Source organism: Anser anser (assembly GCF_964211835.1).
Source record: "Anser anser genome assembly, chromosome: 11".
NCBI lineage: Eukaryota > Metazoa > Chordata > Aves > Anseriformes > Anatidae > Anser > Anser anser.
The window spans coordinates 22615005-22627489 of NC_139732.1; the positions used below are offsets into that span (position 1 = coordinate 22615005).

The 12485-nt window shown below is 52.4% G+C and overlaps 2 protein-coding genes across 10 annotated transcripts in view; one reads left to right on the plus strand and one right to left on the minus strand.

The window, feature by feature from the left end:
* Positions 1–12485, minus strand: part of MVD (mevalonate diphosphate decarboxylase) — a 56228-nt gene that overhangs the window by 12837 nt on the left and 30906 nt on the right. The window lies entirely within an intron of this gene.
* Positions 1–12485, plus strand: part of ZC3H18 (zinc finger CCCH-type containing 18) — a 44026-nt gene that overhangs the window by 11383 nt on the left and 20158 nt on the right. For 5 of the 9 annotated variants that reach the window (XM_083851838.1, XM_083851843.1, XM_083851836.1 and 2 more), the window contains 6 exons: positions 1389–1537; positions 1836–1928; positions 2524–2681; positions 4284–4316; positions 5901–6027; positions 7141–7439. In XM_083851838.1, coding sequence (XP_083707964.1) covers positions 1389–1537; positions 1836–1928; positions 2524–2681; positions 4284–4316; positions 5901–6027; positions 7141–7439 — 859 coding nt within the window. The remainder of the gene's footprint in view (positions 1–1388; positions 1538–1835; positions 1929–2523; positions 2682–4283; positions 4317–5900; positions 6028–7140; positions 7440–12485) is intronic. The other 4 variants (XM_083851840.1, XM_083851839.1, XM_083851841.1 and 1 more) reach the window with 3 other exon arrangements.

Here is a 12485-nt window from a genome sequence, read left to right on the forward strand (position 1 = left end):
CAAAGTTCAGGCTGCGGAATCTCCTGCCCCGGGATTTCACTGAGCTGTTCAGATATCAGTTCAGATAACGTTGACACTCGCTTTTGCTTGCACCCTGAAGGCCTCGGTGCCACCAGGGAGCTCGGACGCTGTTCACGTGCGACCTCGGAGGAAGATTTTCATCCTTGCTGTGTCTGAGGAGCCCTCGCGTGGCCGCATCTGTCCCGTGGCATGAGTGACCGGCTGGGAAGCCTTCCAGATCAACGTGCAGCCACCCTGACACACGTAGCAGAGCCCCTTGCTTGTCAGGGCAGTCATTCCCCTTGACGCTTCAGTGAGAGGTGTTGGTGAGGTGTCTAACAGCCCCTGCGCTCAGACCTCTCCTGGCAGGCGTCTGCCAGTCACTGAGCTCCCGTGCAAAGGGATTTGCGCTCTTACTGTATGTGACAGCACAAAAGCAGCCGGCGTTCCGCCTCTGATTGAGAGCCCCAGCTCGTGGTTCGTCTGGGACTGATGAGGAGCGTTTCCAGGGACTGAGTGCTCTTTACCCAGGTGCAGCGTGAATTTCTGACCTGCTGCCGTGCCAGCTGGGATCTGGGAGGTTCCTCCTTGGGCCATGGCAGTGTTAACTGCTCTGTTCCGTCTGAAATCAACGTGTTGATGCCCGAGAGAGCAGAGAGTTAGCGATGACTTTGTGATGCAGTTGTGCGCTGTGAAATCTGCAGAACGTCTCTTGCTTGACGTTGAGTGAATTGCCAGAAGAAAAAAGGGGGTTTGTTTCTAAGGCGAGCTGAATTAAAACCAGGAATTAGCTTTGTATCCTGCCAGGGCCCCCCGAGTGTTACCGTGATGGTGACTGAAGCTGATGAGCAGAGCAGCTTCAGGTTTCTGTCTGCTGCCCTCCTTAGCAGCGTCTCCTTTCCTGCGTTGTGCTGGCAAGCGTCAGCTGGAGAGAAAATCTTTGCTGTGCTTTGTGCCCCACCAGAGAGCTGTTTGTTTCGAACGCGCTGTGAGGTTTTCCTTGCTGTCAGGTTGGAGTTGTTGTTTTCTGGAAAAGATGAAGTTCCGACTTGAAGCGTTTGTCTTTAATATGACCTGAAGAGCTCGCGAGCTTATTACGGCATCTGCTTAACGGCGTGCGCGTGCATCCATCACTCCCTGCTCCCTGCCATAAAAAGGTTCTTGTGCATTCATCCGTTTGCGACTGGATCTCTTGAATCTGCCCTCTCTGGGAGGGTGGGGGTGGCAAGAACATGCAAGTGGGTAACGCTCAACAAATTTGGAGAGAAGAGGGGTCAGGGATCTGAAGCGGCGTTATGCTTTGGGTTCTAAGTGGTTGTGGGGCTGCAGAAACAGTTTCTGTAGTGTTCATGCGCACGGGGGTCTAACTGAACTGTGTATTTCCACAGGTCATTGCACGTGGGGCATGAACTGTCGATTTATACACCCCGGGGTGAATGACAAAGGAAACTACTCCCTGATCTCCAAGCCCGAGCCCTTCTCCCCAAATGGCGCGCCACCCATCGGCCCTCACCCGCTGATGCCGGCCAACCCTTGGGTATGGACCCCTCTTGTGTGAATTCCTGGCTTCTGCACGAAGCTTTTGGCTCCTGAGGAGGAGGTGAAGGCTTTATTTGGGCTGGTCCTTGAGCTAAGTTCAATACATCTGTTGGGTGTGTGATTTTTAAAAGGTAATCTTGAAGTCCCTAGCGGAGGGGAGTAATTTTCCAAGCAAGCCCTAGCTTTTGTCCTGCTGCTGCATCTCCAAAGTATCTAGACGTACTCCAGGGTGTTTACAAAAGCGTGTGTTTGCTTAGAACTAATGCTGAATGTCTGTTTTCCTCGTCTTCTGACAGGGAGGGCCAGTCGTTGATGAAATCTTACCTCCACCCCCTCCGGATCCTCCAACAGAAAGTGCCTGGGAGAGAGGACTCCGGCATGCGAAAGAGGTAAACGGCAGCCTCGGGTGTGCTGACTTGCTCCAAAATCCACTGACCTGTTGCACTGGGAGCGGACTGCTGGCAGAGCTCTCGTTTGGAGCACGTGGTGTCTTCCTCTTCTTAAGGAGCCTTCCTTTTGCCTTTTCACTTATTAACTGTGATAAACAGCAAGGAGCAGTTGTTGTACAGAGCTGGCACCCAGGTTTGGTTTTTATGTTAGCATGAGCTAGGGAGAGCTCGTGGCCCGGGGTAGTTCAGGGATGTTGAAGTCGAGCCCTCCGCAAAGCAGAACACTTCGGCTGGTCCAGTTTCCCTTTCCTCAGTGCCTGTTTTTCTAGCACCTATAGGATCCGTGTGTCTGAGCGTTACAGAAAGTGGGGTTTGCATGTTGGAAGCTTAGTGCCTGTCTGCTGCTGCTCTGAGCTGATGGAATAGCAAATTACACTTTCTGCATCAAGAACGTTCCGTTATCATGCGCGTTCATAAGACTTGGGCAGAAGAATTTGGAGCAGGCTTCTCCCAAGTGAAGGGTTTTTAATGCGTCCATTTCTGTGCCTCAGAAAACTCCTCTCTTAATAATTCTTTCATTTTTATGTTATGGCAGGTACTAAAAAAGGCAACCATGAGAAAAGAACAGGAGCCTGACTTTGAGGAGAAGAGATTCACTGTGACTATTGGAGAGGATGAGCGTGAATTTGACAAAGAAAACGAGTTTTTCCGTGACTGGAATTACCGCATCACCAGAGATGTCAGAGATCCAGCGTAAGAGGCAGTTTTGTTCTTGCTACCTGGGATAACGGGTGGGATGTGCAGTGCAGTGTGGCAGTCCTCAGGGTACTTGATCCTTTAAATCAGAGGAACGCCCGTCTCAGAAAATGGAAACAGCACCTGTTAAGCAGTCTGCGCACGATCACAAACTGGGGCTGCCTCCACTCACACCAGCTAAACACTCTCTTCCCTTTGCAGTCTTCTTTACACCTTTCTACCTTTAATATCATTGGCATAGTGGTCCCTCGAGGACGCTATTTGTATAGTGCCTACCTCACGCCAGCGCATTCTCCCGGCTTTTTTTTTCCATGCTTTTATTCCAGTCCCTGAGAATTTTTAAATGCTGAAGCTGGGGTTGCCAAGTTGCTCAGTGCCCAAGAGCTTCAGGGCAGTAGTGGCGCTGTCGCAGCTGGCTGAGTGTTTATTTGCAAGGCACAGCAGGTGGTCTTAACAAACACCTCGACCGGTCCCAGATAAACTGTTCAGTAAGAAACCGGTCAGAAAGCAGAGCTGTTAGCTGCCAGCGCATCGCCTGGGCAAAATCAAGCGTCCTAAACTTAAGTTGTAGGGGAAAGGAGATGAAATGGTGGAGACCTCAGCCACCCTCCCGTCATGATTGAGAGCAGGCAGGTGGCCTGAAACGGGAGCAAGGAGGCATCAGGCAGCTCTGGGAGATTTACGTGGTAGTTCTCAAGCCAAGAAGTGGGATGGAAAAGAGAGGCTTGCGTTCTGCAGGAATTCAGGTGAATGCACATTTCTCTCTTGCACACACATCCTCCGTTCTTCCTGCATGTACAGATTTGGGCAATATTTCCGCTCACAGCAAAGTGTCTGCAAGGCTTGGCTCCGTCTTTTTGAGTGAAAGAATTGAGGGGGAAAAAAAAAAATCTGCAAAAGAGGTTAAGCTTTTGTTCAGTGGGCTTTGATTTGCTCTCAAGTGCAATTCCGCTCCCAGTTTGAAAAAAGAAGCAGCCTCCTCGCTTCTGCAGGCTGTAACAAAGCAGTGGCCCCGTACTGATGTTCGTTACCTGTGTAGAAATCACTCTGCCTTGCTCTTCTGTTCCTCTGAGAAGGCTTTCAGTTGTACCCGGGGCTTTATTATCACCAGTGCTCTTGTGGATTAACTGTTTTATCTGTTTTATAACTGTGTATGGAAACCAGCATCTTCAGTCAGTGTTCTGGGTGTTTTATGCCACTGCCTCACTGATGTAATGATTTGATGTGTTAGGTACAGGGCTTTGGTTTTTCGTACAGTCGAGAAACAAGTGTTATATCGCATGTAGCCAGTGTTAAAACAGAAGTAAGCAAACAAATGGAATTTCTGAAAATTAAGGAATCTTTATGCCAAAGCAGGCTGTGGCGTTAAAATATATTAATTGTGCGTAGAGGCAAAAGTTTTTAAGTTGTTACCGCTGCATACTGTAGAAAAAAAGTGATTTTTCTCACACGCACGTTGCGCGTGGGTTGACACCTTGCAGCAAACTAAGCACTGGCGGTTCAGCTGGAATGTTACTGAATGCTTTCAGGACTGTCTTGTGACCTGTGCAGATGTCTGAATAGTTCATAAATCCCTTTTTCTTTTTTGAAAAACTATAGGGAGGTGGACATCAAAGAAAACATTAACTATGGGTAAGCAGGTCTTTGATTCCGGTACTGCTGCAACTGTAAGAAAGTGTTCCCTTTCCTTTCTCCGCTGCACCTCTTCAAACTTCCTAGGCCACAGACAGCTGCCCCATCAGGTGTGGCTTGCAGAGTATTGGCTGGACGGATGTATTTGATTCGGGGCTGATACCAATTATTCAGCTGAGGATTTTAAGCACTGAATTTTCAGTAACTGTCGCAAAGCACAGCAGGGGCGCTCGTTGAAACGAACAAAAAGTCCCCAGATGTCAGAGGAAGGGAATAATAGGGCGATTCGGATTTGAGCTGGGTTGAAAAGTAAAAGCTTCCTTTTTGGTGTAGCTCGAGACTTTTTTCCTTTCGAACACCTGATGTCGCTGAATCTGTATGGCTACGTGGTTGGCATCAGGGGTTTGTTGCTGAATTAGGCGTTTGTATTCGCAGTTCCCGACATGCTTCCCCTTGGCTTATCATTTCAGACAGAAAAGTAGAAATCTTAAACCAAGTAAAAGCGTTGCAAGGAATATTGGTAGCCACTTGGCTTGCTGGGCAGCTCTCCCACCTCGGCCTCGTTTGGACTATTTGGCACTTAGGATGCAAAAGTGGGCCGTTTATTCCCCACGCTCACAAGTCAGAGTCTCATTACAGGCAATCCGCAAGTTAGGAGCGCTCACTTCATAATCTCAGCTCTGCCCCTGCCTCCTCTGTGGCCCTGGAAGTTTCTTGTTCCCTGTACCCACCTCCCCGTCTTTACAGCAGATCTGATATTTTCACACCAGGTGGCTGGCAGGGATTGCGTATTGTGGGGTACGTGAATTAAGAACCTCGAATGACCTTAACAGAAATGGTTAAATGGAGGACACGTTGCACGTTTAGGGGGTGGGTTTCGGATCGTGTTCCTCCCCAAAAGGGATTAGGGTGTTTGCAGTTAGGGCGTGTCGCGTGCTTGCCGGTTCGTGTGCATGCTGGGGGCCGGAGCCTGTTTTCCACTGGAGAATATCGGCTGCAGGTGCCTTCGGTGCACGGAGCAACCTCGGGTTTGGGGCCGAGCATTGCTGGCCTGCCCCCAAAGCCCAGCTTCTTGCACCAGAAGGCTCAGCAGCACCTTGTTTCCTTTCCGGTCAGCGCTGGGACGTGCCCCTCACCTCCGGTGGCAGAGGAGCAGGAGCTGACGGTGTTCTGCTCCTGGTGTTCCCGTGGGGGGGTTCCTGAGGTAGCTCTGGGTGCGAGGACACAAAATGCAGCTCTAAATCAATGGGGCAAAACGTGTTCCGTTACGTTGGAAGCAGCTGTAAAAAGCAATCGACGTTTCTGCGTTTTTACCACATTGATTTGAAGGCTGGGTTTGGCTAGCGGTGTCCTTTTTGTGTTTATCAAGAAAGCTTTGTGATTTTTCTCTGATAAGTTTCATTTAAAAAAGACTATTTCTGCCCGTTTGGGCTGTGTAGGAAACGCACCGCTTCCTGCGGCCCTATTCCACTGAACATGGGCTTTCCTTCAGTGCAGTGACTCAGGCCTGACCTAGAACATGTAGCGTGTGTGTGCTCACGAGGCGATATTTCCCTTTCTAACCTTCCCTCTTTTTCCTTGTAGGCTTGACCCCTATGCAGATCCCTATTATGACTATGAAATAGAACGGTTCTGGCGTGGTGGGCAGTATGAGAATTTCAGGGTTCAGTACACAGACCCAGACCCGTACCGTAACTACAGAGTAAGTAAGGTAATAACACCCCTTCCGCGCTTTCCTTTTCAACTTTCTTCCAGGTACTCAACGGTGCTCGTCCCGTTTCCAGTGCAGCTCACTAGGATTTTTCTCGTACGTTCACGATCCTAAATCCTACAGGTAGCTAAACCTTGAGTTACTGGATGACCGTGCAGAGCACGCTCTGGGTGCGTGGGCTGGCAGGTCCCTGGCACTGCTGCTCGCAGCTCTTCGTGCTCTCCTCGCCGAGGAGGTGCCTCTTCACGTGCCCCGGCTGCTGCTCTGAACGCGAGGCGGTTGTGCAGCCTTCCTTGGAAATTTTGGGGAGGGCGGGAGCCTCCAGGAAATGATCTGGCCGGAGAACGGGTTGCTCGCTGGTTCCTAGGAAAGGATTAGACGTGGACAGGCGGAGGCTCCTGCACGTCTGCCCGCTGCCGGTGGAGTTGCTCGTTAGTTGCTCTGAGTCAGACGAGGAAAGCACCCAGCCACCTTCCGAAATCCCAGGTGCAGTCTGTTGGCGTGGCACTGCTGTAAGGTGCGGGGCTCCGTGGAAGCAGGGCTTGGAGCCCTTTCCCTCCGCTTCCTTTTATCCTCGTGCAAACTGTTGTGCCTTGAGAGCAGCGTCAGAAAGAACAAATCCTGCCCGTTGGCAAGCTTTTCGGTAGCGCTCATCATGTCCCTGAAAAGGTGACTTTCCTTGTGCTGTAAGGCTTTGCTGTGCTGCTTCTGAAAACAGCAACAGAAGCCTGTCCTGACTGTTGCTGTATGTGATGCACTGTCGATTATTTTCACAGTGTTTGTTTGTAAAGTTAATTAGCTGGTTATAAACATGATGAACACTGTGAGTAAATACTTGTAAACATCAGTACGTTCCTTTAATGGGCATAATAAGCAGAACTAGTCTTGTTGCCTTCACAAATTATAACCATGGTGAACGTGATGTGGTGCTTTGATCCTCCCCAGCTTCTCTCCGCTCAGGAAGCAGCGATGGAACGGACTCTGGGTTTATCTCGATGCTTTGCCCTAACGCAGGAGGGCATATGGGATTGCTTTTAGTCTGGGACTTTGAAACCTTGCCCTTTTAGATGTTACCACAATGTTGCAACGATTTCTCCTTTTCTCTTTTTAAAGGAACGAGAGCGAGAACGGGAAAGGGAAAGAGAAAACAGACAACGCGAGAGGGAGCGAGAAAGGGAGAGGGAACGGGAGCGGGAGAGGCGCCAGAGGGAGCGAGAACGGGAACGGGAGCGGGAGCGCGACAAGGAGCGCCAGCGGAGGAAAGAAGAGTGGGAACGCGAGCGGGAACGAGTGAAGAGAGATGAAAAAGACAGGCAGCACAGGGACCGGGACAGAGACCGAGACCGGGACAGAGACAGGGAGCGTGAAAAGGAAAAAGACAAACCAAAGCCCCGGTCTCCGCTGCTACCGAGGTAAGTGCTGGCTTGAGTTCAGACTTGGTTTTAGCTGATGTTGATCGAGCTGCGGATCGTGACCCAGGTTCATGCACACCAGTGGGGAAGACCCCCAATTATTTGCAGCTCCTCAGTCAAGCTGTGGTTTCGAGAGCAAGGTGATGCTTTACGTGAGCCCTGCTGGCCACTAAGTGGAGCTAAAACCTCGGATAAGAAGCGGGGAGTGTAACCCGGCGCTGAAAGGACCGTGTCGGTCCCGTGGCCCCGAGGTACGGAGGTGTTCAGCGTGGCTCTGGTCCCTTGGGGCTAGGGCATCGTGGAAGGCTGGCCGAGGCCCCGGCTGGGAGTGCTGCCGATGGTGGTGACTCTTTGCAGCCTTGACAAATGCCCTTTGGCAAGAATCAGGGCTGGATTGGGAGTTTGTGGATAACAAAAGTATCTGGAGTTCATTGAATAAAACTCCTGAATGGGACTAGAAGAGGTAAACGGATTTTGTCTTGAAACCAGTTCCTGCTGGGTGTTAGGATGGAATTGGAGTACGGAGTTAGGTTTCTTGCCTCTGACTGCCTCAATTCGTTCAGACTTTCTGAAAATTCTTGTTCTGGCCTGTGTGGAAGAGAAAATTGAACCAGATGGACTAAAAGCCTAGAAATTTCAAAAACAAATCACATTTTCTTTCTTTGTCGGTTCTTTCAGTACAGCGACTTAATGTACTGTGCGTGAGGCGTATTTGTAAAGCATCGTGTAAATACCAGAGCTGAATACGGAACTTGTCTTACGGGAAGTCCTAATGTTGGGTACCTTTTGATTCAGAATCAGGGAAAAGTATCGCGTTTCCTGCTAAAACACGTCTTCGGGAACGCTGGCCGGCAGCATCAGTACCTTGGAAATCAAAAGCAGACAGAGCCTTCTGATGGTGTGCACAAGCGTGTGTGTTGGGGCGAGGAGGTGTAGGGAAGGCGTGTTTCCCGGGACTCCGGAGCTTTTCCTTCCAGATGATGCGTTTCGTTTTCCTTCTGGATGATGCGTTTTGTTTCCTGGGACTCGCAGGAGAGTGGGAAATAGGAGCGTGGCGAAGAGCCTGCTTTAACGAAGGGCAGGGCTCAGAAGGCCCGGAACGAGACGCCACGTGGCACTGCGTGGTTTCGGGTGGGAAAAGGGCTTGGTCTTGGGTCCGACACAGGGTTTTTGTTCCCATCCCTACGTGGGAAAAGGGATGGTTGATGGTGACCCTTTTTTCCGAGAGGAAGTCAGGGTTTCAGAACGCTTTGACTGTGTCTTGTGAGCGCTTCGACGCAGTAACAGTGGCAGAATGGTTACAGTAATACGGGGAGCTACATTTAATTACCCTCTTCGCTTACAGCCGTAATTTGTGCGCTTTAATTACGCATTTACTGTGGGTTTATGCTCTCGTTGGGTCGGTGATGGAAGAGATTTCGCTGCCCAGGCCCACGTGGTGATGATGGGGAAAGCGACGTCAGCTGGCTGGCAGCGCGGGGCGTTAGTCACGAGCAGTCACCGTGCCCGGGATCGCTGCACGCGAGGCTGGGGCTGCTCCTTCCCCCTGACACCTGGGTCACGGGGAGGGCTGCGGGGAAGAACTCGTGCCTCTTGCGTCTCCAGAACAGCCTTCTTAAGACGAGTCTGGGTAAATTAACAAGTCCTCGGTACGCCTCTTTGCTTTCTGAGTCGTTAACTCTGCTGGTCTTCCCAGAAGCGGAGCGTCGAGAACCTGCTGCTGGAAGCGTCCTCGGCCCTGTGCTGTAAGGCTGGAGCGGGTGCTGTAGGGCCAGGCAGAGAGCCAGGAGGGAGGCAGAGCGCGCAGGACTCTCTTTTGGCTTCCTTTGTGCCACTGAAAAAGCTGGCAGCGAGGAGCCCTGGTATTTCTGGATGCTGAATAAGGAGCTGAAAATTCAGCTGATTTTTCCCTTGGCGAAGACATCCCCTCATCCTGCGCTTCGTGTTTCCCTGTTCCGCCAAAGCCTTTATCACAGTTACAGGGTGAGTGCTCCCTGGGCAGCGTGCTTTTGTCCCACACGACCTTTCTGAGGGGCTGCAGACCTCCCCATGCTCAGGGTGCTGGAGCACCCTCACCTTTCCTCCAGCCGCCTTCGTGCCGGGCGGGCTGCAGAGCTTCGCTTTTGGCACCTGGGCATCCAGCAGCTCCCGAGTTTGCTTAATGCGTAAAACGTTTGCAGTTGTTTTCGCGTTTCCCAGGTAGCAGGATGCACCGCGGTGGCACAGCGCTCACCTGCAGCTCTATTTATAGCCTCCGTGCTTTCCCCAGTTGCCGCATCCCAATTTTTGGCAGGTTCAGCCCCCGAGGTGCCCTCGTCAGGGTGCCAGGGGCTGGCACGCACCAGCGCCCTTCGCGTTCCTCCGACTGCTTCCTGTCCTGCTCGTGTCCTGCTGAGGAGCCTGGAGCACTGCCCCGCGGGGTTGTGCAACCGGGAGGCATCACGGAGCAATGCCAGGCTGAGCACGGCCCTAATCACGGCCCTAATCGCGGCCCTAATCACCGGTCTGCCCGCGTAGGAGCTCGCCCTCATGGAGGCTGCAGGAAGGAGCAAACAGCGACGTGCACAGCGTGGAGTCAAAGGGGGTGAAAGAAAACTCGAAGAGCAAATATCCGGGGACGTGACGGCAAATTCCCTTTCAGCTGCGTTGGAGGCAGGAAACTTCCATCTGGTCTCTGAACAACAGCAGGGTTAAGGCTGAGAACAGCAGAGAGGACAGGATGTCTTGCGTGGCCGTTTGCTTCAGGTGGGGAGGGTTAGAATTTAACGACACACACGTCATAAACCCTGGCAAACGTTTTTCATTCAGTCCTTTAAGAGAAGAGGCTGCGGATCTGGGGCTTTGGGTGGGATTGCCACTCAAGGATCGGGCTTCGGTGCAAGGAGCACGCAATCGCTGCTTTACGCTTTGTTGTTTGTGTGTGTGTTTTTTTTTTCCCAAGCTTAAGACAAGCGCTCCAAGAAGTTTATAACCTGAGATTGCAGCGCTAGTAAAATCGTTCCTCCCCCTCCTCCTCCTCCTCCTCCTCCTCCTCCTCCCCCCTCCCGAGGCATCGAACACTTAGACAAGCCGGGACACCTTGTGATCGGCGCGAGGGATAAGGCGGCTGTCTGGCCCCGCGCTCCCCATCCCCAGAACGAGTTCTGATGCCCCGGGCTGTGCCTGATTTTGCTGAGTGCAAAACTTCTGCTCTGCATCTTTATCTTGCCGCCGTTGTGCAAAGCGTTTCGGGGGGGGGCGTAGAGAGCTGGCACGGAGCGCGTTGTCGGAGGGGACTCGGAGCGGTACGGGATGTCCCGACCTGAGCGCTGGATGCGGCCGGGGAGCTTCTGGCTTGGGGCTGTGACCCTGCACGCAGAACCAGCAGCTTGCTTTAAGCCTCCTGTTGCTGCCCAGGTCTTTATCCCGTCATCATCCGAGTGGATCTGAGCGTTTCGGCAGGGCGTGAAGCAACGCGCTCGGTGTCATGTGACTTGGGTTTGTTGCCAAAGCGCCGAGGGGCACCGAGGATTCGGACCCCCTGGCCGGGGCAGCAGGATCGTGCCCTGCCGTGGGTGGCACGAGGTCGTTGTCGGCCAAGCAAAGGGAGGGGAGACCAGCCGGTGCTCTGGGGCAGTGAGGCGGGTCTCGGTTTCTTCCTCCCCTCTTGGAAGCACTGGGTTTTCTGTGCTTGGGGTGCCGTGGTCTGGGCTTAAAACCAGCCTGGCCAAGTGCACCCTCGTTTGAGTTAAGGTGAGAACTTGGCAACGTCCAGCTCCTGAGGAGGTTTGTCCTACAGCCTGACCTGAAAGCCATCTCCAGGTGGGCTAGCTTGGGCTGGGCGCGTGATACGGGGTCCAAAATCTGCCGTGTGCCAGCGCCAGGTAGGGTGAGGAGGAGGCCGTTGCCCTCAGAGACATCCCGGGGGGCGGACGGGAGGTGAGGGGAGCTGCAAAGCTGCCGGGCAGGAGCAGCGTCCCGCTGGGAGCACGTCCTGCTGAGCCCTCCTGGACTCACCAGCAGTCCTTCGGGAGGAAGTCGGCCTCAGCCGGGCTGGAGGCTGTCGATGGAGTGCACTTAGGCAGCTATTAAAAAAATAAAAATAACGCTTGCGAGCAGGGACGCCGTCAAATTAAAAGCAGTGTCAGAAAGGGCAGCTCTTTGGTAGCAAACCACGAGGCCTTCAGAAAACCCTTCCAGCAAGGAGCGTTGTGCTTCTGCCCAGCTTCTCCCGAGGTGGAAGTAGCCCCTGCGATGCCATAAAATGCTGCGGTCCCTTTTCTCTTAGGTTTCTTGTTCAAGCTGGTTCACGTTGCCTTTGTAATAGGCCGTTATTAGTCCCCGGGGTGAGCGCGTTAATGAACAGGATAACCCGGAATCTGAAATCAATGAATGCAGGTTACCCAGGGCTTGCAAGTTAGAAAGTGTTAGAATGAGGCTGATTAGATAAAGGAGTGGCAAAAATAAGGGAATGCAAATGGAGTGATTCATGAGCGTGTGTGAGAGAGAGGAGAGAGATCGCGAACCGACTGAACTCGTTTTAGGGACGAATTTGTAGTTCTGGGTGTTCCGGGGTCGTTATCGTCTATCCCGATAGCTTCTGGTGGTCTCCCCATGGCACCAGAGCCGCTGGATCTGCTCTTTGAGCTCTGTTGGCAGAGACTTTGGACTAATCCGCTGTTGTTCAAGTAGGTGCAGGTCTCTAGAGGGCTTAATCACAGCATCTCCTCCGAGTGTATATGGTGTGGGTCGGCTGGTGGATTTGGTCCTTCGTTTTCCCGGTAGAAATGTTGGCTTCTTGCTTATTAACTCCTTCATTTGCTCGTGGTTGTTGTCCTGCCACAGGAGGAGGAGCAGACCGCACAGATGTGTGCTCTGCCCGGTTTTGGGTCGGGCATCCTCTCTCTCTGGATCCCAGGAACTCTCCGAATAAGTCCTAAAATCCCCGAGAAGTTACCGAAGGGAAAAGGTGGCGTTTGTCAGCAGGCACAGATGTGCTGTCCAGGCCTCCGGGCGGCTTCTTGGAATGCAGCAAAGTAAGAGAATAAAGCGAGCGGCCCCAGGCCG